Raw genomic sequence first — 25,790 nt, 5'->3', positions numbered from 1 at the left:
TGAACTCTGAGAGGTTTATAATGTCATGAAGGGCATGGTAAGGTAAATAGACAAAGTCTTTTCTTGGGATGGGGGAGTCCAGAACTAGTGGGCATAGGTTTAGGGTGAGAGGGAAAAGACATAAAAGGGACCTAAGGGGCAACATTTTCATCTAGAGGGTGGTACATGTATGGAATGAACTGCCAGAGGAAATGGTGGAGACTGGTACAATTACAACATTCAAAAGGCATCAGGATAGACCAATGAATAGGAAGTGTTTAGAGGGATATGGGCCAAGTGCTAGCAAATAGGATAGATTAGGTTGGGACATCTGGTCGGCATGGACGAATTGGACCGGATGGTCTGTTATTGTGCTGTACATCTGTGACTCCATGACTCTGTCTACATTCCTCATTTTCTCCTAAAATCAGGAAAGTCACCTGTGGGCAGGGTAGGTGAGGTAGATTTGATAAGATGCAGTGGGACCTTGCATTCAGCCTCACAGTGAGCGAGAAATCTTTCAAAAAATTTGACAAAATTGACACTTGGCTAAAAAGATGCAAAATTGTGCATTTCCGTGAAACAGAAAAGGTTCCCAAGATTCATGGCAGTCTTTCTCCCCTAATTCTCACCTTATTGCATTGCTATGCCTTTAAATCTTCCCTCTATATTAACGATGGCTCAGGTTCCAGCTCTCTCTCTTTCCTGATCCACAAGGTTCTAGTTTAGGACCCACTTCTAGGCCTCAGCATAATAATCTGCACTGTGTTATAAATGAGATTTTAAACCATCAGCTTGCTTGGGTTTTATATAAAAGATCCTGTGGCACTAGTACAGAGTCGAGCAAGGAAGTTAGCCCTGATGTTCCAGTCATCATTTATCCTTCAAGCGACACTGCCAAAACAGAATATCTGGTCATTATCACATTGTTGCACCTTTGCAATTTGATGCCATGTTTCCTATTTCCATTTTAATATCTGGTCATGAAAGACACTATATAGATATACTGTTTTTCTTTCTGAATGATTTTTCTGTTTTTTTCTACATAGTGGAATGTTTTTGAATTGCTATCAAGTCAGTCTAGTTACAGCATGTTTATTTCTCTCTGAACCGGCAGAATGTAAGGGCATAACGCAATCGGATATGCTCAGAGCAGGACTGAGGAAGATGTACATTGTGACATCGCATCACACATCAAATTCACATGCTCTTCTTTCTACCCAGGCAAGGTCTCCTGCCAACATCTCTCTTCTAAAATCACCTTCTTCTTTTAGCTTCTCATATTTTACTTCAGGTTACCTTTAAAATGATAAAAGGATGTAATAGATTAGATACAGGCAACATACTGCCCTGTTTGGAGAATCCTGAACAAGTGGCACAATCTTAAAGTTGTAGCGAATATAATTATAATTAAGAAAATATATTTGGAAATAGGGATAATGGAACAGTCGTGGAAATTTAGAATTCTCTCTCCTGAGACTCTCAGGTTTTCTTTTAGGTAAGAATATTGAGTTTAGCAATGATCTCTATATGAATGGTGAAGCAGGTTCTAGAGGCTGTTAAACCTTCTTATTGATACCATTTACTGCACCAACTTCTCTAAACAGAAGCTTCAGATCAGTTTACAGCACTATTTTAATGAAAACAAACAGATGCATTTAAATAAGGACATTCTCTTCGAACTTTTATGTTTTGATTTTTCAAACTTAATTGTCCATTTTTTCTATGTTTTACATTTAGACATCTCCAGCCAAGCTTTGTAACCTTAATATTAAATAATCTCCATCTTACTATTTGATAAATCTTCTGCAAACATAAGCACCCTGTTTACCTGATGCAGAAATGTCAGTGTAAATACGTCATAAGCTCCTATTTCTAAATTTATCTGCAAAAGATAAACACATCCAATCGGTCCCAAATCAAAGAAATGCACACTAAGCATTCAAAAATTAATTCTGCTATGGGAGGAGTTTCATGAGTTATAACTTACTAACCAAAGCAATGAAGCAGTAAACTATTACTTACCCAATTATTTACACAAAACCATGGTAAGAGGTTACAATGTCAGTGAAGCTTGTAAAAAGTTACCTTGTCAGACAGTAACCCACTGGCATTTTGAAAAGAAAATGTACACCAGAAGACAAAAAAAATTCTGTCACTTCATTCACTGGAAGTGAAAAAAATTATTTGTACAGTTGATCACATAAAAACACATTTAAAACTCACTACAGACTTGGGAAATGGCCCACATATTAAGAGGTGCCATGTATTGGGTAATCAGTGTGGAACAGCATGGAATGAAGGTTTGAACTCAACATCAGGAACAACTCGCTGCACCTTATATGCATCTAATGAGCAGCGAGTCAAGTTTCTCTCTAGGCAATGATGAGCTGCCAATTAAAGGGCATTTTAAGTGGCATTACAGTTTATTCATTAGAGTATAGAAGAACTAGGGGTGAGAGGTGGGAGTTGGAATCTCATAAATTTATAAAATTCCAACATGACTTAACTGAAAAGGTAAATGCAGTAAAGATGATCGCGATGACCAGGAAGCCCAGAACTGGCATCACAGTCTAAGGATACGCAGTTGTGTACTTACTTCTGAGATGAGGAGAAATTTCTTATTGCAGAGAATGGGGAGTCTTTCAAATTTTCTGCCACAGGAAGCAACCGAGGTCAAAACATTGAATGTTTTCAAGGATGAGTTAGATAAGGTTCTTGGGGCTAAAGCAATCAAAGAGTAGATGAAGAAAGTTTTGTTTGAATGCACTCATGAGACAGAGGCATTGTGTACTGGCTAGCATTTGTTACCCACCCTTATTTCCCTTCAGAAGGTGGTGGTGAGCTGCCTTCTTGAACCGTTGCAGTCCATGTGCTATGGGTTGAACCACACTGTCCATAGGGAGGGAATTCAAAGACTGTGACCCAACGACAGTGCAGGAATGGTGATATTTTTCAAAGTCAGGATGCTGTGTGGCTTGGAGGGCAAGTCGTAGTGGCAATGTTCCCATATATCAACTGCCCTTGTCCTTCCAGGTGAAAGTGGTCATGGCTTTGGAAGGTACAGTCCAAGGATCTTGGGTGAACCAGTTTTATCCCTCAGCTTCTGACCTCATTACAGTCTGGTTCAAACATGGGCAAAACAGCTGAATTTCAGAGATGAGGCAAGGTGAGAATGACTGCCCTTAACATCAAGGCCACATTTGACCAAATAGGGATTCAAACAGTCCTAGCAAATCTGGAGTCATACCTGGCACAAAGGAAGATAGTTGTGGTTATTGGTTAATCATCTCAGCTCCAGCTCATCATGGCAGAAGTTTCTGAGGCCTTAATATCTTCGCAACTGCACATATACTGAAGCACTCCAAGGCCAAATACAGCAAGAGCTGAACAACAGCAAGTAACACTGGCAGAATCCAAGTGCCAGGTATTAACCATCTTCGACAAGATTGAATTTAACTATTGGCCCTTGACATTACCATTACTGTATCCCACATCATCAACATTCTGAGAGTTACCGTTGATCAGAAACTGAATTGGACAAGCTTACAAGGGCTAGGAATCCTTCAGCAAGTAGCTTTTACCCTGACTGCTCAAATCCTGTCCACAATCTACAAAGCACAGGTCAGGAATGTAATAAAATATTTTCTGCTTGTCTAAATGAATGCAGTTTCAACAACACACAATAAGCTTGACCAAAAAAGTCATGTCGCAACTATATAAGACATATGGAGTACTGTGCGCAGTTCTGGTGCACACTATAAGAATGATGTGGAGGTTTGGGACAGGGTGGAGAAGAGATATACAAAGATGTTGCCTGGATTGGGGTATATCAGCTATAAAGGTAGGTTGGACAAACTTGGATTGTTTTTGCGAGAAGAAGTAGAATGTTGTGCAATCTTTATTATAAATGTGTACATTGTGTTTGAAGGTCTGACTTGAAAAATGTAACTTGAAAGGGGATCTTTTCTACTGCTTTTTAAAAAAAAAAGTGAGCTGTATTTTCATGTTGAATCCATATAAGCTTGATACGTTATCTGGCAACACTTTATTCATTTGTCTTTGAACTGGGAGATGCAGATTTCTTTAGATAGAGGTGTACAGTACAAAAACAGGCCCCTTGGTTCAACTTATCCATGCCAACCAGACAGAGTTTTCTGATGAAGGGCTTTTGCCCAAAACGTTGATTTTCCTGCTTCTCGGATGCTGCCTGACCTGCTGTGCTTTTCCAGCACCACTCTAATCTAGACTCTGAGGACTGCAGATGCTGGAAACCACTTTTGCCATGCCAACTAGATATCCTAACCTAATCTAGTCCCATTTACTAGCACTTGGCCCATATCCCTCTAAACCCTTTCCTATTCATATACCCATCCAAATGCCTTTTAAACATTCTAATTGTATCAGCCTGCACCTCTTCCTCTGGCAGTCTATTCCAGACATGCACCATTCTCTGTCTGAAAACGTTGCCCCTTAGACGCCTTCTACATTTTTCATCCTAAATCTATGCACTCTAATTCTGGACTCCCCACTCCAGGGAAAACAACTCTCATGATTTTATAAATCTCTATAATGTTATTCCTCAGCCTCAGATGCTCCAGTCCTTGCCTATCCAAATACACACAAATCCTGTCCCTCAGGATTCACTCCAACCTCCCCAGGAAAGAGACCAGAATTGTGCACAATTTTCTAGAAGTGGCCTAACAACTGCAACATGACTCCCCAACTCCTGTACTCAGTGCTCTGACCAATAAAGGAAAGCATATCAAATGCGGCCTTCACTATCCTGTCTACCAGCAACTTCATTTTCAAAGATATATGAACCTGCACCCCAAGATTTCTTTGTTCAGCAACACTCCCCAGAACCTTGCCATTAAGTGTGTAAGTCCTGCCCTGATTCACCTTTCCAAAATGCCTCACCTCTCATCTATTTAAATTAAACTCCATCTGCTGTTACTTGGCCCATTGACACATCTGATCAGGATCCCATTGTACTCGAGGTAACCTTCGCTGTCCATTACTCTTCCAGCTTTTGGTGTCATCTGCAAACTTGCTAACTATACTTCCTATGTTCACATCCAAATCATTTACATAAGTGATGAAAAGCAGTGGTCCCAGCACTGATCGTGGGCGGCACGGTGGCACAGTGGTTAGCACTGCTGCCTCACAGTGCCTGAGACCCGGGTTCAATTCCTGACTCAGGCGACTGACTGTGTGGAGTTTGCACGTTCTCCCCATGTCTGCGTGGGTTTCCTCCGGGTGCTCCGGTTTCCTCCCACAGTCCAAAGAATGTGCGGGTCAGGTGAATTGGACATGCTAAATTGCCCGCAGTGTTAGGTAAGGGGTAAATGTAGGGGTATGGGTGGGTTGCGCTTCGGCGGGTCGGTGTGGACTTGTTGGGCCGAAGGGCCTGTTTCCACACTGTAAGTAATCTAATCTAATCTAATCTAATCAGGGGCTGAGGGAGGCAATCTGATAAAACTATAAAAATATGAGAGGCATGGATGGGGTGAATGATCAAAGTCTCTTTCCCAGGGTGAAAATGTTGTATACCAGGGAGAATAGGTTTAAGGTGAGAGTGGGCAAGTTTAAAGCAGATGCGCAAGGGAAGTATTTTTTTTCCACAGTGGATAATAGGTGCCTGGAACGAACTGCCAGATGATACAAGCAGAAACAACAGCAACATTTAAGAAGCATTTAGACAGACACATGAACAGGCAGAAAAGAGTGGGATACAGACCACATACAAGCAAATGGGACTGTTTAGAATAGCGTCATGGTCAGCACAAATATGGTGAGCTGAAGGGCCTGTTCCTGTGCTAAATGCTCTATAGTCTAATTATTCTGAAATTATTTCAAAAATAAAGGCAAAATTTGTTGCAAGTGTGAGCTTGAATTTGAGTCATTATCAAAGGACAGCTGGAATACTCTCAGTGTATTGCGCAAAAAACATTTAAGCCAGTTATTTCTCTCCAATTATTAATTTAACAGGAAACATTAGTTATTTAAGTTTTGATTAATGTTCATTAACAAAGAAAATATTAGAACTCAAGTCATTATTTTAGCCCTGCAGAAGTTCTTTGGCACCTCAAACGCCACCTCAAACTCCTAGTTTTGGGTTCTGTTGAAGGTGACATCATTAACTGACATGGCATATTTTAACTAAGGAATAAATAGGATTTTAAAGTGCAGTTCCCTCATTCTCAATTTATTACATATTCATATTAATATGTAGACAAAGATTCATTCTATTGTAATTTAGGTAAAAAAAAACATTGAAATGACAAGTGCTACTGCTTTAAGTTTAGAATGGGAGTAAAGTGACAAATTGTATGGTCCTAAATCTTTACAACAGTACAACTGTTAGATTTCCTTTTCATTCAAATCTTTCACCCAAGATATGCTTGAATACCCATGAAGAATTACTTCTCGTTCTCACTTGGTCAGAGTATCATTTCAGCTATCACTTTCTGTAAGGATGGGTCCATCTCTTCTTGAAGCTTGGTGAAGCACCTGTGAACCAGATGTTGCTGTTTGGCATCTTCATTAACCATCAACTCCCCATAGAGATACACGCCCATTGCCTAAGAGAAAACGCACACTGTTTTACAAAATTAAATCAGCACTAAAATGTATGTTTTGCAAAAGTTAAATAGCAAGGTCTGGCTTTGTTAAAAAAAATTCTCTCCTTTGTTTGCAATCTGATCATACTGTTTCTCTTCAAATTAACAGAAGTTAATGGTGCTGTATAATTGCTGATTTAGTGCAGTACTGGACATATTTGAACTCTTGCACTACAAGTCTATGTTTTCTTTTTGATTTTCAGCATGATTAAAATTGTATTGCCCAACTCTTTCAAGAGGTTTTGATCTGATATACAACACAGGCATGTTTTCAGTACCAGTCCCTGCACTTATTGTTAATTAAAACTTTAGGGATGCAATGGTGTAATTTCCTTCTCAGAACTGCAATTTAAAAATGTCAAAATACAAAATATAAAATAAACTCTGGCATGCACGTAACCTCTTTTTCTGGCAAATTCATAATTGACAAAATTAACTTCACACAAGAAACGTTTATTCTTTTAACCTTTAAACCCAAATCACAATGAACTATTCAAACACAAGTCACATTGTTAAATAAGAATGTAGCTATCTATACGTTGTGTACACTTGCATTTCTGTGCATTTCATGCTACTTACCACTCCAATACTCCAACACTTAACTTCCAGCACTCATGGTTGTCATCTCTTTCTGTTGCAATCATTTTTTTTTCTGAAACAACTTTCTGCCTTATTTTCCTATTGATTGAACCACTTCTGATTAGGTCCCACACACTTTTTTTACATGCACAGACTTGTAGTAACTATAATATTATGTTGTAGCATTGGTGCTATTGTGACACCATATTTCAGACAAACTTTAATTATGCTGAATGGAACACACTGGAGACAGTGCTCAAACCCCATGTACATACATACACTTAAAAATTCTTTAAAAATGAGGACTACTATCTATGAACAAGACCAGTGGACCAATTAATTTAATGATGATTGTGAAAAATCCTGTTTTATCACTCAACACAAATGTACACACTATGACAATGGTTAGCAAACTAATAAAAATGAAAACAAAATTCTCCAATAAAGAATTATAAGATTCCAGCAGAGCTCTTCACGTGTTACCTGCTGATCCTTCAACTTTTAGATCAAATTAATTTGCATCACTTCCTATGATAATGTATACCAAACTCTTTACATATTCAGCAATCTGCTAAACCACATGCACAGTAAAGAAAAATCACAACAATGAATGTCTTTGACAGAAACACAAAAGAGAAAACCTGGCAGTGGGGGGGGGGGGCAGTTTTTACTTGATCAAGTTTCAGGATAGAATTCACGTGGAGATAATGGGACTAAAAGTGCTGAAATTGACAATACATTTGGCAATCTGATTCCAAGTCACTTACGCTTCATTCAAGCAACAGCCTTGATAGAACTGGATTGTTAATCTCAATGTGTTAACAGTTTAAGAGATATTTTAACAAGAGTCATGGAATTTAAATATTTTCCTCCCATTTTCCATACAGCCCTCAGCACTGTAGCTAGGAAGACGTCATCAAACTAATGCAGACATTGCCTTAGGTGTGTTCTGGTATACACCGCAAGTTTGCTAAATGGGAGCTCAGTGGGCAGAGGAGAGAGGTGCTCCCCTCAAACTTCAGTTTCAAGAAAAGCAAGAGCTGAAAAGCTGCAGAAAAAGGATGAATTTTGAAAATATTCAAGAGTGGCATTTCAGGAAAAACATAAGCTCATCCACTAGGATCTGGAGATAGCACAGGACAAGTGGCCACCTTAATAAGCAAGGCCAGATGATTTCGACTGTCAAGACTTTAAACTACACACTTCAGTTTAGATTGAGTGTCATAGAGTCATAGAGATGTACAGCAGGGAAACAGGCCCTTCAGTCCAACTTGTCCTTGCCGACCAGATATCCCAACCCAATCTAGTGCCACTTGCCAGCACCCAACCCATATCCCTCCAAACTATTTCTATTAATCTAACATCAGGATTTGGGAAAAAGTTGGAATTTATTATAATGGATATGATAGACAGACACTTGGAAAAGACAAACAAGATTACTCAATATCAATGTCATTAATGAATGGATGAAAGAGAATTAAATATTGCTAAGTGTAAAATTTGAAGCTTTTTGTCCTCTGCTCAACATTGTATGAAGGCAGGTGTCCTGATGACTGAGAGATCACACCAAACTATACTTCCTATTGATCATTTGCAGGTGGTAACATGTCATTCATGTCAATCGGCCCATATGAGCAAGCCTGAGAGAAGTACGTCCATCATTCAAAGTTATTCTGCTTTGGAAATAATTTATTAAATAATCTGGACAGTGCTAATTGTTACAGCTGAAATCAATTTAAGATCATTAGCTGGGCTTGCAGACGCCATGCTAGACATTGTACATAAATATTCAGTAGGAGAAAGTGAGGTCTGCAGATGCTGGAGATCAGAGCGGAAAATGTGTTGCTGGAAAAGCGCAGCAGGTCAGGCAGCATCCAAGGAACAAGAAATTCGACGTTTCGGGCATAAGCCTAAAGAAGGGTTTATGCCCGAAACGTCGAATTTCCTGTTCCTTGGATGTTGCCTGACTTGCTGCGCTTTTCCAGCAACACATTTTCAGCATAAATATTCAGCATCCTGTTTTATGTAGGCAAAAGGAATCTGTCTATACATTGTACCTTTTTTCAAAAAGAGGTCTTGGAGACAGTAAAACTCTGTTGTATCCCTGTGGAAACACCCTGAACAATCAGAGTCTACCCTCCTGGTCTGATTGTTCAGGTTGACTGTTCTTGCTGTATTTTCATGCCAAGACTGCTCAACCAATCAGCACCTGCTTCTCATACTGTATCAAATGGCGTCAACTTATAAAGTCTGTTTAATGCATCCTCCTTCTGATGAATGCAATTCAAAAAGCTTAAATTTCTAGTCTTCTTTAGCAATGGTGAAAGACAAATCAGATTGGTAAACTTAATGGAGGTTTTTGAGTGCATAACTAGTAGAATTAATAAGAAAAAAAGTTGTTATTGTTATCGGGACTTACAGAAAGCTTTTAATAAAGTCCAACAAGAGATTAGTGTGTAAAATCAAAGTACATGGGATTGGTCGGACATGGATTGAAAATTGGTCAGCAGACAGGAAACAGACAGTAGGATTAAATGGGTAATTTCCAGAGTGGAGGGCAGTGTCAACTGGGGCACCACAGGATCAGTGCTTGGACACCAGATGTTCACAATACAAATCAATGTATTGTAAAGAGAATGGAAAGAGCTTTCAGGGTGATTTAGACAAGTTAAATGAGTGGGCAAATGCGTATCAGATGTAGTAAAACATGGATAAATGTGAGGATATTCACTATGGTAGGAGATACAGAATGGCAGAAGTATTATTTCAAAGGTGATAGATTGGGAAATGTTAATATACTAAGGAAACTGTGTATCCTTATACATCGGTCTCTGAAAGCAAGCATGCTTTAGGATGGCAAATAGTATGTTTACCTTCATTCAAGAGAGTCTAAGTATAGAAGCAAGGAAGTCATACTGTAGATGCACAGGGCCTTGGTGAGAACAATACCTGGAGTACTGTGTGTAGTTTTGTTCTCTTTACTCAAAATACTTTCCATAGAGGGAGTGCAGTGAGCACTTACCAGACTGACACCTGGTATAAGGAAAGCTGGGTCAATTGCTCCTATATTCAATGGAGTTTAGAGGAACGAGAGGACATCTAGTTGAAGCATATAAACTCTGAAAGGGCTGGAAAGACTAGACATAGGAATCATATTTCCTCTTGTTATGGGATCGAGAAGAAGCCACAGTTCTAGGATGCGTGGTAGAGCATTTCATACCGAGAAGAAATTTCTCAAACTTGTGGAATTCTTGACCACAGAAGGCTGTGGAGGCAAAGTCAATACTTAAATAAACAGATTTCTAAAAGCTAAAGGGGTCAAGAGATGAGCAGAGGAGTGTGGCACTGAGACACAAGATCAAACACGATAATGCTGAGTAGGCCTGATGGGGGCTATGCTTCAGTTCTGCCATTATCTTCTTTGACTTTTATTTTCCATAGAAATCTCAACTTTTGGGCTTCATATTGACTGTTGTTTCTTTTGTTTTACCATCTCTAGACTGCATCAATTGTTATCTTTGGAATACTGTCTGCTTAACCTAATTTGTCAGGAAATACAGAAGTCAGATGCAAATGTAGTGGCTGTGTTAAAAAGCCACTGATAAATGAACCACACTTGCTTCTGGTTTTCTCAAATGGTTATGTGGCAATCTGACACTTTCAGCATGTCTTCAATTTAAATTTCCTGTCCCAACTCAGAAATTGATAAGATAACAAAGAGTGATCAACACTGATTCCAAAATGAAAGGCCATGCTTGAACAACTTTATTCACTATTTCAAGGTATTGGTACTACACTTACCTGAGGGCTGAGATTGAGGAAGACCAGGAATAATAAGTGATGTTGGTTGGGGTGTCACGAGTTCGGGAGAGGAGAGAGGTGTTGTAGCAAGGAAAGGGGACATGGCTTCCAGTAGCTGTCTACTCCCTTGTGTTGCCTGGTTTAGGTTAGATTCCCTCTAGTATGGATACAGGCCATTTGGCCCAACAAGTCCACACCGGCCCTCCAAAGAGTAAACCATTCAGACCCATTTCCCTACCCTTTCTTTACCCCTGACTAATACACCTAACACTATAGGCAATTTAGCATGGCCAATTCACCTGACCTGCACATCTCTGGATCATGGGTGCAAACTGGAGCACCCGGAGCAAACCCACGCAGACAGGGGGAGAATGTGCAAACTCCACACAGTCACCCAAAGTGGGAATCGAACCCAGGTCCCTGGCGCTTTGAGGCAGCAGTGTTAACCACTGAGCCACCCATGATCTTTGATCACACACTGAGTGACTTTGATCAAGGAACGCCTTTCTCTAAGGACCTAAAAGAATCCTGGCTAGGGCTTGCTTGTCAGGCTCCCATCATGGCAAGCCTTTGCTGGCATCGTGTTTAACACTGGTAGCAATGGGGTGAAGCCCTTAAATGCATGGCATTTTGCTACTTTAGGGCTTCAACTGATGGTAGGCTAAGCTGTTCACAGGCCTCTCCATCACAGACTTAATCGGGGTGAAGGTAGAATGGTGGCAGGATCCCATGAGCTCACCAAAACCACCCTCCAACTAGATTAAATACCTCCCATCATTGAACTCACCATGGGAGAGAGCATAAGGTTCCATGAAGTATAATTTAACTTTTAAAGGCTTTTGCTAAGGTATCACCTAGCATGTGGAGTTAGAGAACAAGTAGCAGAATGTTTAGCTAACTGAGTATAAATTTGAATGAAGCTGGTAAAAGTAGTTTCTCAATTTTCAAAGAAAGGGTGTGGAGTTTCCCAGGGTCAATGCTGGGACCATTGCTGTTCACTACTTATATAAGTAGCTTAGACTCAGAAATGATAAGTACCAGTTCAAAATTTGCAGAAAACATTAAATCAGTGGATATATTTAATAGATAAGAAAATGTTAATAAATTATGGCTATTTGAGTTCCAAATGAGCTTGAGTAAAACAATTGTGAAGTGGTACGTTTGTTAAAGGAGGTTAGGCCACAAATCTCTTCCAAAGTAAATGTCTAGAATGGAGTGGAGGTTTCTTTAGATGCAGATAAATATTTCACAAAAAGTAGCAAAGCAGACTAATAAAACAATTTTTTTCAAAAAAGCACTGGAGTAGCATAAATTTAATATAATTTTATATTTGAAGAACATTTGATAAACTTGTATATAACCTTGGATAGAAAAATCAGAAGGAGCAGGAACTGATTCAGTGCAAAATGGAATTTAAACATGCTGTGGTAGAGCATGGTTGAGACTTTGAGTGGGAGCAACTCAAAAAAGTCGGGAATTATATGTGACTTATGTCAGAGTGGGATCAAGATCAGTGCAGAGAAAAAGCAGCAGCAGAACCCAAGTTTGAATTATGAGAAGAGGCTAGATGGGCTGGAACACTTTTTTCCTGGAGTGTTGGAGACTGACTGGTGACTTTATAGAGGTTTACAAAATCATGATAGGCATAGTTAAGGAAAACAGCTAATGTCTTTTCTCTAGGGTAAAGGAGTTCAAAACTAGACTGCATAGGTTTAAGGTGAGAGGGAAAGATTTAAAAAGAACCTGAGGGGCAACATTTTCTCAGACTGTGGTGCATATATGGAATGAACTGCTAGAGGAAGTGGTAGATGCAAGTACAGTTACAACATTTAAAACATTTGGACAGGTACATGAATTGAAAAGGTTATAAAGGGAGATGGCCAAACACAGGCAAATGGGCTAGTTTAGTTTGGGAAACCTGGTTGGCATGGATGAGTTGGACAGAAGAGTCTGTTTCCACGCTGTATGACTCTATAACTCTATACACTTGTGATCAAGTGCAAATATTGAGATAAGAAATGGAGTAAGTAGATTGTGTCTTTTAAAATAAAGTTTGGCTTTCCAAGTTTTATATCTAATGTATTTAGAAAATAGTCTAATATATAAAGTCATGTAAAGGTACTTCAATCCTATTACAGTTTTGTCACCTTATCTAAGGGGAGACATGGTGACATAAGAAGCAGTCCAGAGAACATTCACTTGGCTGACAGCAGGTGTGAAAGGACTTTCTTATGGTTATTCCATGCATTGCACATTTTTACTGTCATGCTATTAGACTATTTTCATGTTATAAAGACCAGGCTATAATATTTTAAGATGTGTGCCATTATTCTTCCGATTACAATTGCTTTGTCTATAGAATGTAGTTTCAAAGTAGTCCCTAGAGTCTGGCAATTTGAGCATATCTAAAAGCTGTGTGAGATAATTGCCAATGGCGGGAGTTCTCACACAGGGAAAAAAAAATCTGGATCGAAGACAATGAATCCCATCAACGTTCATCAGCCATAATTGTTACAAAACCTGTGGGGAAACCATAAACCAAAATAACCAAATTTACTGAATGTTCCCAAATAAAGAAATTGCCAACAAGAATCCACCGTTACAGCTTTTATAGTAACCAATGTAAACATGAAACACAAAGTCCTGGAAAAATTCAGCAGGTCTGACAGAAAGAGAAGCAGAGTTATTATTTCAACTTCACCACTGACCCTTTGTCAGAACCGTCAGAGAGTGGAGCAAAATTTCAAGGTTGATATGCCTGAAAGAGATGTGGCAGTGTATTACAAGAATATAAACAAAGAACTGTGGACGCTGTCAGAAGGGTCTGTTCTGACAAAGGGTCATTTGATATGAAATGCTAACTTTGCTTTTCTCTTTGCAGATGCAATCAGACTTGCAGAGTTTCTCCAGTATATCTGTCAGCTCCCACAGTTTTTGTTTTTATATCAACCATGAAACTGGTAAATGTTAAATCAAATGAAAAGGAACATTTCACTATAACTGGCTGATAAAACAACAAAATGTTTTATGCAACCCCAAGTATTCATATCACTCCCAATGCAAAGTACAATCACTCAGTCAATTAATTTGGGTGCTTGTGGATGTGGTGCCAATCAAGTGGCAATTTTGTATTGGATGGTATCAAGCTTCTTGAGTATTGTTGGAACTGCACTCGTCCAAATAAGTAGCAAGTACTCCATCATACTCCTGACTTCTGTAGTCAACAGGCGTTGGGGAGTCAGGAGGTGATTTACTCGTTACAGTATTCCAAGCCTCTGACCTGCTCTTGCAACCACTGTGTTTATGTCATTGAGCACAGAAACAGATCCTTCACCCAAACAGTCCAAATCAAACATAATCCCAGCCGAAACTAGTCCCACCTGCCTGCATCTGGCCCATAGCCCTCCAAACCGTTCTTATACATGTAGTTATCCAAATATCTTTTAAATACTGTAATTGTACCCACATCCACCACTTCCTCAGGAATATCATTACACGTTCAAACCACCCTATATGTAAAAAAATTACCCCTATCGTTTTTAAATCTCTCTTCTGTCACCTTAAAAGTGCTTTCTAGTCTTGAAATCCCTTATCCTAGGGAAAAGACAACTACCAATAACTCTACCTATACGACTCATGAGTTTAACAATTTTAATTAGGTCGCCTCTCAACTTCCTATACTCCAGTGACAAAAGTCCCAGCAGTTCAACCTTTCTTTACAACTCAAACCTTCCATACCTGACAACATCTGAGTAATTCTCTTCTAAACCCTTTCCAGCTTAATATCTTTCCAATGTGTGGGTGACCAGAACCAGATACAATATTCCAGAAGAGGCCTCACCATTATCCTGTACAACCTCAACATGACTTCCCAACTCCTATACTCAAAGGACTGAGCAATGAAGGCAAGTATGCTAAACACTTGTTTAACCACCTGCCTATATCTGATGCAAACATCAAAGATTTGCGTACCAGAACTATTCAGTCCTTCTGTTCCACAACCCAATGCCCTCCCATTAATCATATAAACCCTACGCTTGTTTGTTGTAACAAAATGCAACACCTCGCATTCATTCAGATTGAACTAGTCATCTGCCATTTTCCAGCACATTGACCCATTTGATAAATATCCCTTTGTAATCTTAAAAAACCTTCTTCACTGTCTATTATGGCATCAATTTTGGTGTCAGCTGCAAACTTACTAACCATGCCATCTATATTCTCATCGAAATCATTTATATAAACGTCACCCAGACGTTTATATAAGAACACCCAGAACCGATCCCTGTGGAATACCAGCGGTGACAGGCCTCAAGTCCGAAAAGCAACCCTCCATCTTTTAAACAAAAGGTGTAAATATGAGATCAAACTACAACACTCCGACACCGCTCCAAACAGAAACTCCTGCGACAGGGACAGCACCTGGTAAACTCAGAGCAAAACCCACTGTGCTCTTTCAAAACAGAAAATAAAGCTGCCTTAATTTTGTGAAACAAAAATAAATAAGCTATTACTCTAGGAAAAACAAAGACAAATAAACAAACAAAAGGTGGCTCAACCTTGACTCTGTCCCCACCAATCTCTTTTGGGCAGGGAAATGGGGAGGGGAGGGGATAAAATAAAAATAAACTCAAGCAAAACCAAAGAAAACAAAACAAATAACCAACTAAATAAATAAATCCCCTCCACTCCATCCCCACTGACCACTCTGGGACAGAGACTACAATGGTTTAAAATCCAGAGCAACTTTCCCTGCTTGTTTCAACTAAAGATAAAACTCCCCTCATCTGAGACAGGGACAGTATGGAGCTAAAATAGAAACCTCCTTGGTTCTTCCAAGGAGTCCAAAATTGGAACAAAGGGAAAATAAGGCAGACTTCTTCCTGGGGCACCAAACAGAAAACAAGTGCAAACTCAAAGGGCAAAATGGAAACTTAGACCACAGAGACAAGTAACTACATTAGAATATCATTATCCAGGCTGATAATGCACACCAGCCCCCTCAGCACCCAGCGATCACGAAAGGCCTCACCTGTGTCCGTGAGCACCGCGTCTTCCTTCTCCAGGGATACCAAAGCATGGACGCAATTGCAAAAGATGGGCAGACAGTCAGGAACAATGAGCCCCTCCTTGGCCCGCTGCCTGGACCTATCAATGCCTGTCTCGGCCAGGCCCATGAGCAAAACCACAAGGCGGCTCATAAACTTGTCCGCTCTTCCCCACATCGGGTGCCCGTAGATCAGGGGTGTAGGGCTGAAGTGCAACCAAACATTTAACATAGCCTCTTCAAAAAGCTAAAATGGGGCTGCAGATGAAAGCACGCGACATATAAGTGGAAGACTGTCTCCTCCAGGACACAGAACGTGCACATGGACTTGCACCTAGGAGCACCACGTGCAGCACTTTCCACCCCAGATCCCCAATGTAAGAGGCAAGGACCCCTTCATACAGGGCCCTCCACTAAGGATCTCTGCTACCAGAGGGCAAAACGGTATGCCAAGTCATGTCCTGGTGGTGGATGAAGGAACAGCATTTTAAGAGTGTACAGCATCAACCCATACAAATGATGCCTCCGTGCCATTCGAAAGGCCATCGGGAGGATATCCCAGATTGTGGGGCACATCATCATGCTAGGGGGAGGGGTCTGGGTAGAGGGCCAATGTCAAGTTGCAGACAGACGGATGAGTCAGTTCGTGCATTGACTGCATGTTTAGGCCTTCTCAAGGGCACACAAGGTGTGGGGCTGAGTACCTTGTCCGTCAGGCTTTGAATGGCTCAGGTTGCAAATCGGAGGTAGACTAAACATGCTTACAGTTAACTGTGCTGGTATTATCAAGCCTGCTCCTCTGTCATCCAATGTATCCCTGACTCTGGTCAGCCATACATCCCGAGCTCTCTCTTTCCTCAGCCAGTGCAAACCACACTTGAGGAGGAACCTGTTCCTGAGCAGCGGCTCCCTGTCAAGTGCCGCAAATTACATAGGGGAAGAGCTCTGGCGTGAGGTGACCATGTCCCAGACTGTGATTAGGACAAGATAGAAGACAGGCAATTCCTGGAAGAAAACTCAAGGCCAGGCCCACTCCATAAACAGGAACTGTGTGTCATAATGGAGGTTACAAACCTGATAGAAGAAATATGTCATCAGGGTGCACCAGCTTGAAGGGGGCTTGACATAAAGGTATTGCTGCAGGGTCTGAAGGCACAAAGTCACTACCTGAGTGCAAAGGCACACCAGCACCTAACCACACTCCTCAAGCAGGAATTTCTATGGGGAGACCAGTTGCGTTTCTTGTTAATGGTAGCCCCCAGGATGTTCAGTGGAGGATTCAGTGAGGGCATTGTCACTGAATGTAAAGGGGAGGTGGTTATGTCGCCTCTTATTGGAAATGGAGACCACCTGTAATTTGCCATTTGTCATTGAGGCCTAGATTTTCTCTAGATCTTGTTACATTTGAACATAAGCTGCTTCGGTATCTGAGGAACTGTGAATGGTGCTGAAAATCGTGCAATCACTGAACATCCCCACATTTGGCTTTATGATGCAGGGAAGTCATTGATGAAGCAGTTGAAAATGGCTGGGCAGATGAAAATGGTTGGATGTCCAGCAGCTGAGATGACTGACCTCCAACAATCACAGTTCTCTTCCTGAATGTCAGGTATAACTCTAGCCAGTGCAGAGTTTGCCCTTATGCCCCATAAGTCCATCACAAAGTGGACAAAGCCAACCCATTCAAATACTAAAAATATCAATCTACACCCAATCATCAGAAAAGAGGGGTCCTTGACAGTGCTATCAAGCTACACCTGCTCAGCAATACCCTGCTCACTGATGCCCATTTTGGGTTCTGCCAGGGCCATGCAGTTCCTTACCTCATTTTAGCCTTGGTTCAAACATGGACAAAAGAGTTGAATTCCAGGGGTGAGAGCGACAGACTTTTACATCAAGGCTATATTTACCCAAGTGTAACATCAAGGGTCCCTAACAAAATTGGAATCAATAGGCATCAGAGAGCAAACTCTCCACTGGTTGGAGTCATAGTTGGCACATGGGAAGATGGTTGTGATTGTTGGAGTTCAGTCATCTCAGCTACAGGACATCTGGGTGGTGTCCTAGGTCCAACCTCTTCAGCTGCTTTATCAATGACCTTCCCTCCATCATAAGGTGAGAAATGAGGATGCTTGCTGATGATTGACAATATTCAGCATGATGCACTAGTCCTTAGATACTGAAGTAGTTCAAATGCAACAAGGTCAGGACAATATCCTGAAATTGCAAGTGGCAAGTAACATTTGTGCCACATAAATACCAGGAAATAACATCTCCAATAAGAGACCATATAACCACTGCCCCTTGAGATTCAATGGTGCTACCATCACTGAATGCCCCACTATCAATGTTGTGAGTGTCACTATTGACCAGAAGCTCAATTGGACTCACCATGTAAACACAGTGGCTACAAACGTAGGTCAAACGCCAGGAATAATATGACGAATAATTCACCTCCTGACTCCCTAAAGCCTATCTACCATCTACAAGTTACTAATCAGGAGAGTGATGGAACACTCCCCACTTGCCTGGATGGGTATAGCTCCAACAACACAAGAATCTTGACACTATCCAGGACAAAGATTTATGAAAGGGAAACCATGCTCGATAAATTTATTGAAATTTGGTACAGTTAAAAAGGGGAAGCCAATGGATCCAGTTCATTTGGACTTCAGAAGGCTTTTGCCTAGGTCTCACATGAGACATTAGCATGCATCATAGAAGTGCATGTGACTGGGGGTAGTATGTTGATGCGGATAGAGAACTGGCTGACATAAATGAAACAAAGAGAAGGAAGAAACAGATCTTCTGAGTGGCAATCATGACCAGTGGAGTACCATAGGGATCAGTGCCTGGGGGACCCTAGCTATTCAAATACATATTAATTATTTTGACAAGGGAACTAAATGTAACATTTCCAGATTTGCAAACAGAACAAAGCTGGGTGGGAGGATGAAATTTAAGGAGGGTGAACTGAACAGGAGAATCTAGAGATGTTTTAGTATGATTTCAACATGTTCAGTGAGTGGGCAATTGCATGGTAGATCAATTATAATATGGATAGATGTAAGCTTATCCATTTGGTTGCAAAAACAGATCCTTACCTGAATGGCAATGACTGGGAAATTGGGAGGTGCAACCTGGGAGTCCTTGTATACAACTTGTCGACAGTAAACATGCAGATGCAACAGTTAATGAAGAAGGCAAATGGTATGTTGATTTTCATAACGAAAGAATTCATGTGCATCTGACAGGATGTCTTGCTGCAATTATACAGGATCTTGGTAAGACCACACTTGGAGTATTGTGTACAGTTTTGATATCCTTTCTGAGGTATGATGTTCTGGTAATAGTGAGACCGCAACTGATTCCTGGGATAACATGACTAGTGTATGAACAAAGACTGGATCCGTTAGGACAATGCTCACAGGAGTTTAGAAGGATGAAGGGAAATCTCATAGAAACCTGTAAAATTTCAACAGGCCAAGACAGGATAGAGTGATAGAGATGTACAGCATGGAAACAGACCCTTCGGTCCAACTCGCCCATGCCGACCAGATATCCCAGCCCAATCTAGTCCAACTAAAAGCAGGAAAAATGCTCCAGATGACTCTTGAGTCCAGGGGTCATAGTTTAAGGAGACAGAGTAGGCCATTTAGGAGGAGAAATGTCTTCACCCAAAGAATGTGAGCCTTTGGAAATCTCTGCCACAGAAAGTGATTGAGGCTAAAACGTTGAAGTTTTCAAGAAGGAGTTAGATAATCATTTTTAGGCCCAAGAGTTTTGGGGGAAAGTGGGAACAGGAGACTGAATTGGATGATCAGCCATGATCCTATTGGATGGTTAGCAGGCTCAAAGGGCTGAATGGTCTATTCCAGTTTCTTTCTTTTATGTTTCTGTTGATATTACTTTATGTCTCCTTAATGCAGCATACTCACCATACTCTTCTTAAATGAGAACTCAGTCCAAATATCAAAAGGAGGTAGATGACATAGCAAACAAATGGTACCCAAGACTGATTATCCATGATAGATAATGAGGTAACAGAAGATAGGTCATGCTTGAAATAACAGAGATATAGGACAGCAGTTCTCAAGTCAGTTGAGTGTTTTAGGGTCAATTTTTTTTTTTATTCATTCATGAGACTAGGGTGTTGTTGGCTTGGCCAGCATTTATTGCCCATCCCTAATTCACCCAGAGGGCAGTTAAGAGTCAACCACATTGCTGTGGGTCTAGAGTCACATGTAGGCCAGATTAGGTAAGGATTGCCATTTCCTTCCCAAAAGGACATTAGTGAACCAGATAGGTTTTTCCAATAACCAACAATGGATTTACGGTCATCATTAAACTCTTAATTCCAGATTTAAATTTTTTTTATTGTTCCTTGTCCATCTCATCCTGTTAATTACAGACCAGCATACAATATACAGAAGCATTTATCACGTGTTTTCTGCTTCTGAAACCACTATGTCAGGGCTTGTACCAAAACACTACAGTAACTTGGGTTCCTCCATTTGGTCATTGGATTCGGATGTCAACAGCTCGGAGGACACAGTATTATCAGCAAGGCTAATGAGGAAACAGGGGTATGACTTGGCGGTCCAGATGGAGAAAAATAATCATGTCATACAATACCTTAGGTATTAACTGATTTGTTTCAGTGTTGAAAGTTTATGCAAATATGTTCCAAATATTACCTGCCTGTATCCTCAAGGATATTAATATTGCACTATACAGATAGTTTTCTTTCAACACTGTAAAGTAAGCTGTACTAAGTGTTTTGGACTATATGAAACAAGCACGTGTGTTATGCTTTCCACTAACCAAATTAAAACACCTGTGACTAAATATCAAAACATCCTTTTAAAGTAAAGTGTTTCTGAATGCCCTACAGACATGGAAAGATTCTATATTAATGTATTTCTTTCTTATACAAATACCAGTCCACAGCATTATCACAGAAATAAAGTAAATGTTAATCCTGGGCTGTGTTGTAGTTGTATGATTGCTTGGCACATATTTACTAATCTAACACCAGGACTGGTAAGCTAAACATAAATTCTGTTTATCTAAATATATTCTACAGGATTCCTTAAATAGATTCTCTCTTGATATTCAGCAATTATTGTAACAGGGATACAAAACTGCACAACCTCACATGGTATGCTCCAAGCGTGATTGTGTATATGTTCTACATCCTGTTTGCTTGCTAATTAGCATAGCTCTCCCAGTATAGAATCCATACAGTATGGAGGCAGGCCATTTGGTCCATTGTGTCTACACCAACCCTCCAAAGAGTATTCCACCCAGTTTCACCACATCTACGAAATCCGCCATTTTCCATGACCAGTCTACCTAACCCACACACCTTTGGATGAGGAGAGGAAACTGTAGAATGTGCAAACTCCACATGGACAGTCACCAAAGGGTGGAATTGAATCCAGGTCCCTGGCATTGTGAGTCAGCAGTACAAACCACTGAGCCACCGTGCTGTTCAAGTGATATAACAACCACCACGCTTTTTTCCTGAAGTTTATATTACAAACAGGCTCAACAAACATGTTCCTTGCTGTAGTTATGAACTATTTATATTAAAAAGTTTGTGTTTAAGAGCTTAAGAATTTATTTAAAAATTAAGGGTTTATGTCTGTAAAACAACTAGATAGTTTAACAATACTCACAGATCTTGTGATGGCATGATCTTCCACGGTAATAGACTCATCACTTAAGTATTCTTCACTTGCAGTTATGTTGGTATCTGGCATATTGGTGGAGAGCTGACTGTTTTTGTGGAACATGTTCACAGTTTAATTCAATGGGTTTACCATTAGATGTGTTTTATGCACAACTGAAATGCTGGATGCTATATGTTCATACTTTGCTTACTTGGTTTTGTGACCTCATAAGATGTAGGTTCAATGCAGACTATATTCGTCTGTGGGGGAATGGGTCACCCAAGTAAGATGTGGAGTTCATGCGATTACATGCTGATTAAGCAGTTTCATACCTGCAATGTAGTCATATGCCAAAAGACCATATGACAAGGAAGCAGATGTAGGCCATTCAGCCCAGAGTCTGCTTTACCTTTCAGTTAGGTCACATGATTCCTTTACTGATTCAAAATCTGTCTCTCTCAACCTTGAATTTTCTTAATTAGTCAAACTCAATAGCTCTGTGATGAAGAATCCCATAGAATAGTAAACCCTGGTGGGAAGAGTCATAGGGTTAATGAGTGTGAATTATCACAGAGAACATGGTCACACTCACACTTGCTGAGTTAAGGTGGTTATTGACTTTTCTCCCATATTGCTTTCCACTCCTCCAGACAGCTGAGACTCCACTAAACCAGAAGTCAACTTTGGACCAGACAGTCATGTCTGGTGTTGTTGCCCCCTCTGCTAGTCCTGGGGTAAAATGAAGCTCGCTTTGGCACCATCGCATCTAGCAGGACATCCAGGCCCCTGCCCAAAAAGGGTTGCAATTTCCTTTCTCTGCCATGTCTGGGTCAAATGTGAAGAACCATATAGGATAGCTTTGGACTAACAGTGCTTATCTGGGCACACAATGACTATGGTATCAGGGATGCCAGTCAATTCCAGGATATCCTAGTGGTGAGTTGTTTTGGGAACAATGCCTAGTAAGATGGGGACAAAATCTGATGAGGCAGACCATAGGAGCAGTGTAGGTATTATTGAGGCAAGTTTATAAGATGCGGTGTGGAACCTCATTTGGCATTGTGGAGAGATACTCTTGTGATGTGTGACAAAACTGACACTTAGTTAAAGAAAACAGAGATTCTGTCCTATTTGCATACTTCAGGCATATTTGAATTGTCCTTCAATAGTCTGATGGTTGGAAGCTTGGAACAGTAATTTAGATAAATATGAGGTGCTGCATTTTGGAAAGGTAAATCAGGGCAGGACATATACACTTAAGGGTAAGGTCCTAGGGAGTTTTGCTGAACAAAGAGACCTTGGAGTGCAGGTTCAAAATTCCTTGAAGTCGCAGGTAGATAGGATAGTGAAGGTGGCATTTGATATGCTTTCCTTTATTGGTCAGAGCATTAGGTATACGAATTGGGAAGTCATGATACGGCTGTACAGGATAGGCCACTTTTGGAACAATGCGTGCAATTCTGGTCTCCCTCCTATAGGAAGGATGTTGCAAAACTTGAAAGGGTTCAGAAAAGATTTACAAGGATGTTGCCAGAGTTTGAGCGATTGAGCTATAGGGAGAGGCTGGGGCTGTTAACTATGGAACGAAGATTGAGGGGTGACCTCATAGCGGTTTATAAATCATGAGGGGCATAAATAGGGTAGATAGAAAACGTCTTTTCCCTGGCTTGGGGGACTCCAGAACTAGAGGAATATGTTCAGGGTGAGGGGAGCAAGATTCAAAAAGGGACTGAAGGGGGAACTTCTTCACGCAAATGGTGGTGCATGTATGCAATGAGCTGCCAAAGGAAGTGGAGAAGACTAGTACAATTATAACATTTAAAAGTTATCTGGACTGGTATATGGACAGGGAGGGTTCAGAGGGATATAGGCCATGTGCTGGCAAATGGGAATAGATTGGGTTGGGATATCTGGTCGTTTGGACAAGTTGGACTGAAGGGTCTGTTTCCAAGCTGTATGACTCTCGTCAGAGAAGGGTCACTATGTGTAGTGATTGGAACCAGGGCTCTTGTTGACTATGAGACTCTTGATTGGCCCAGGTTAACAACCCAATCAGGAAGCCCTGGCTAACCAACATAAAAAAGGGATTTATAATCTCCTCAGTTCAGGGGACAGATTCCAGCTGGCTGGCCACAGTAAATAAAGGGGAGAAAGTGAGGACTGCAGGTGCTGAGATCACAGTCAAGAGTGTGTTGCTGGGAAAGCACAGCAGATCAGGCAGCATCACGGAGGAGGATTGACATTTCAGGCATAAATCTGAATGAGGCTTATGGGCCGGAGCTGAGAGATAAATGGGGGGGGGATGAATAAGCAATAGGTGGGAGCACGAGGTGGCGCAGGTGCTGTCATCAATGTAATGGAGAAACAGGTGGGAGCTGGTGCCAGTGTAACTGCAGAAGATGGACTGTTCCTTCCACCCCAACCTCAAATTCACCTGGACCATCTCGGACACCTCCCTCCCCATCCCCCAAACTCCATCCAAGGCCCCAAGGGATCCTTCCACATCCGTCAGAAATTTACCTGATCCTCTACCAATGTCATCTATTGCACCCGGTGTGGTCTCCTCTACATCAGGGAGACAGGATGCCTTCTTGCGGATCGTTTCAGTGATCATCGCTGGGACACCGCACCAACCAACTCCACCGCCCCTGAACACTTCAACTCCTCCTCCCACTTTGTTAAAGACATGCAGAGGCTGGGTCTCCTCCACCACCAAATCATTACCACCCAATGCCTGGAAGAAGAATGCCTCATATTCCGCCTTGGAGCCTGCAACCATATGGGATAAATGTAGATTTCAACAGCTTCTTCATTTCCCCTCTCCCCACATTATCCCAGTCCCAAGCCTCTAATTCGGCACTGCCCTCCTGACCTGTCCATCACTCTCCCCTCTGACCTATCACCCTCTCCCTCACCTTCATCCACCTATCACTTTCTCAGCTATCTTCCCCCTAAGCTCACCACCTCCCATTTATCAGCCAGCCTCTGGCCCACAAGCTTTATTCCTGAAGGCTTATGCCTGAAATGTCAATTCTCCTGCTCGTCGGATGCTGCCTGACCTGCTGTGCTTTCCCAGCAACACATGCTCAACAGTAAATAAAAGGGTGACTTGGTGATGGGTTACCAGTCTCTGTGCAGTTATTTCAGAATGGAAGTATGTAAAATTTTACAATTTTAAATGAAAAATGTGATGGAATCTAGAGAGGATGTAGTGGTCCTTTGTGTTAACATGGTTGGTAACTCCAGCATGCCTTGCACATCTGCCTTCTGAATATTATTGTTGATCCTTGGTCAATAAATTAGTTGCCAAGTGCCTTATTTGATTTCTGTCCATACGCTTTATAAAATGGTGACAATATTTTCGAGTCAAGGTCTTCAAGTACAAACGCTTGCTTTCCTTTGAAAATTACACCTCTTGAAATATCTCTCCTTGGTCAACTCTTTATGACCAAAAGTAGTCATGATACTGAGTTCCACACTTGCCAATAACCATGCTATTGTTGGTTCACTTGTATCCACAAAATAAAACAGTTAATAGTTTATGAAAACTTACTGTGGTGCAATTCAATGTCAATGTATCAATATAAGTTACTCGTGACCCATTATATGCAGTTAATTTTGCTGTCACAGGATGGATCGTTGACTTCCAAATATGCAGATACACATTTTTCAGAATTCTGACTTATACAATGTCACTTTTCTTTAGGGTATGGATGCTAATATCAATATTTTCTAACTGTTGCACATCCCATTTCATGTCGCATTCACAAAGTCAACAGTCTGTTATCTTTCTAGGCAGACGATTGCTCTGCACTGATCGTTCTGGCCACCTATCATTATGTATGTGGCACTCTGACACACACATTGCTGTTGCTGCCAGAATTATGCCATGGGTTTTGTTTGGTTGTGTCTTACTGCTACCTTTGGTCACACTTCTGGAACTAGATTTCGTATATCCTTTCCCACTACATGACTGGAAATTATCTGGAATGCAGGATAGCTTCATGATGGGTCCAACTGACTGCATTTCCACATGGGCTTGCTCACATTTTGTGCCCAGGTTGCCATGCCAATAGTTGCACTTAA

The 25,790-nt window shown here is 41.0% G+C and overlaps 1 protein-coding gene across 4 annotated transcripts in view; it reads right to left on the bottom strand.

Moving 5' to 3' along the window:
• Positions 1 to 1,216: 1,216 nt before the first annotated feature.
• The window catches only part of aopep (aminopeptidase O (putative)), a 345,719-nt gene continuing 321,145 nt past the window's right edge, over positions 1,217 to 25,790 (bottom strand). For 2 of the 4 annotated variants that reach the window (XM_060838356.1, XM_060838381.1), the window contains one exon: positions 6,278 to 6,563. In XM_060838356.1, the coding sequence (XP_060694339.1) occupies positions 6,423 to 6,563 (141 nt within the window). In that variant the 3' untranslated portion in view covers positions 6,278 to 6,422. Of the gene's footprint in view, positions 1,279 to 6,277; positions 6,581 to 25,790 lie in introns of those variants that run through there. The other 2 variants (XM_060838362.1, XM_060838371.1) reach the window with 2 other exon arrangements.

The sequence above is a fragment of the Hemiscyllium ocellatum genome, chromosome 2 (assembly GCF_020745735.1).
Source record: "Hemiscyllium ocellatum isolate sHemOce1 chromosome 2, sHemOce1.pat.X.cur, whole genome shotgun sequence".
Lineage (NCBI taxonomy): Eukaryota > Metazoa > Chordata > Chondrichthyes > Orectolobiformes > Hemiscylliidae > Hemiscyllium > Hemiscyllium ocellatum.
The sequence above is the reverse complement of the archived record's forward strand: the minus strand, read 5'-3'. Positions and strand labels throughout refer to the sequence as shown.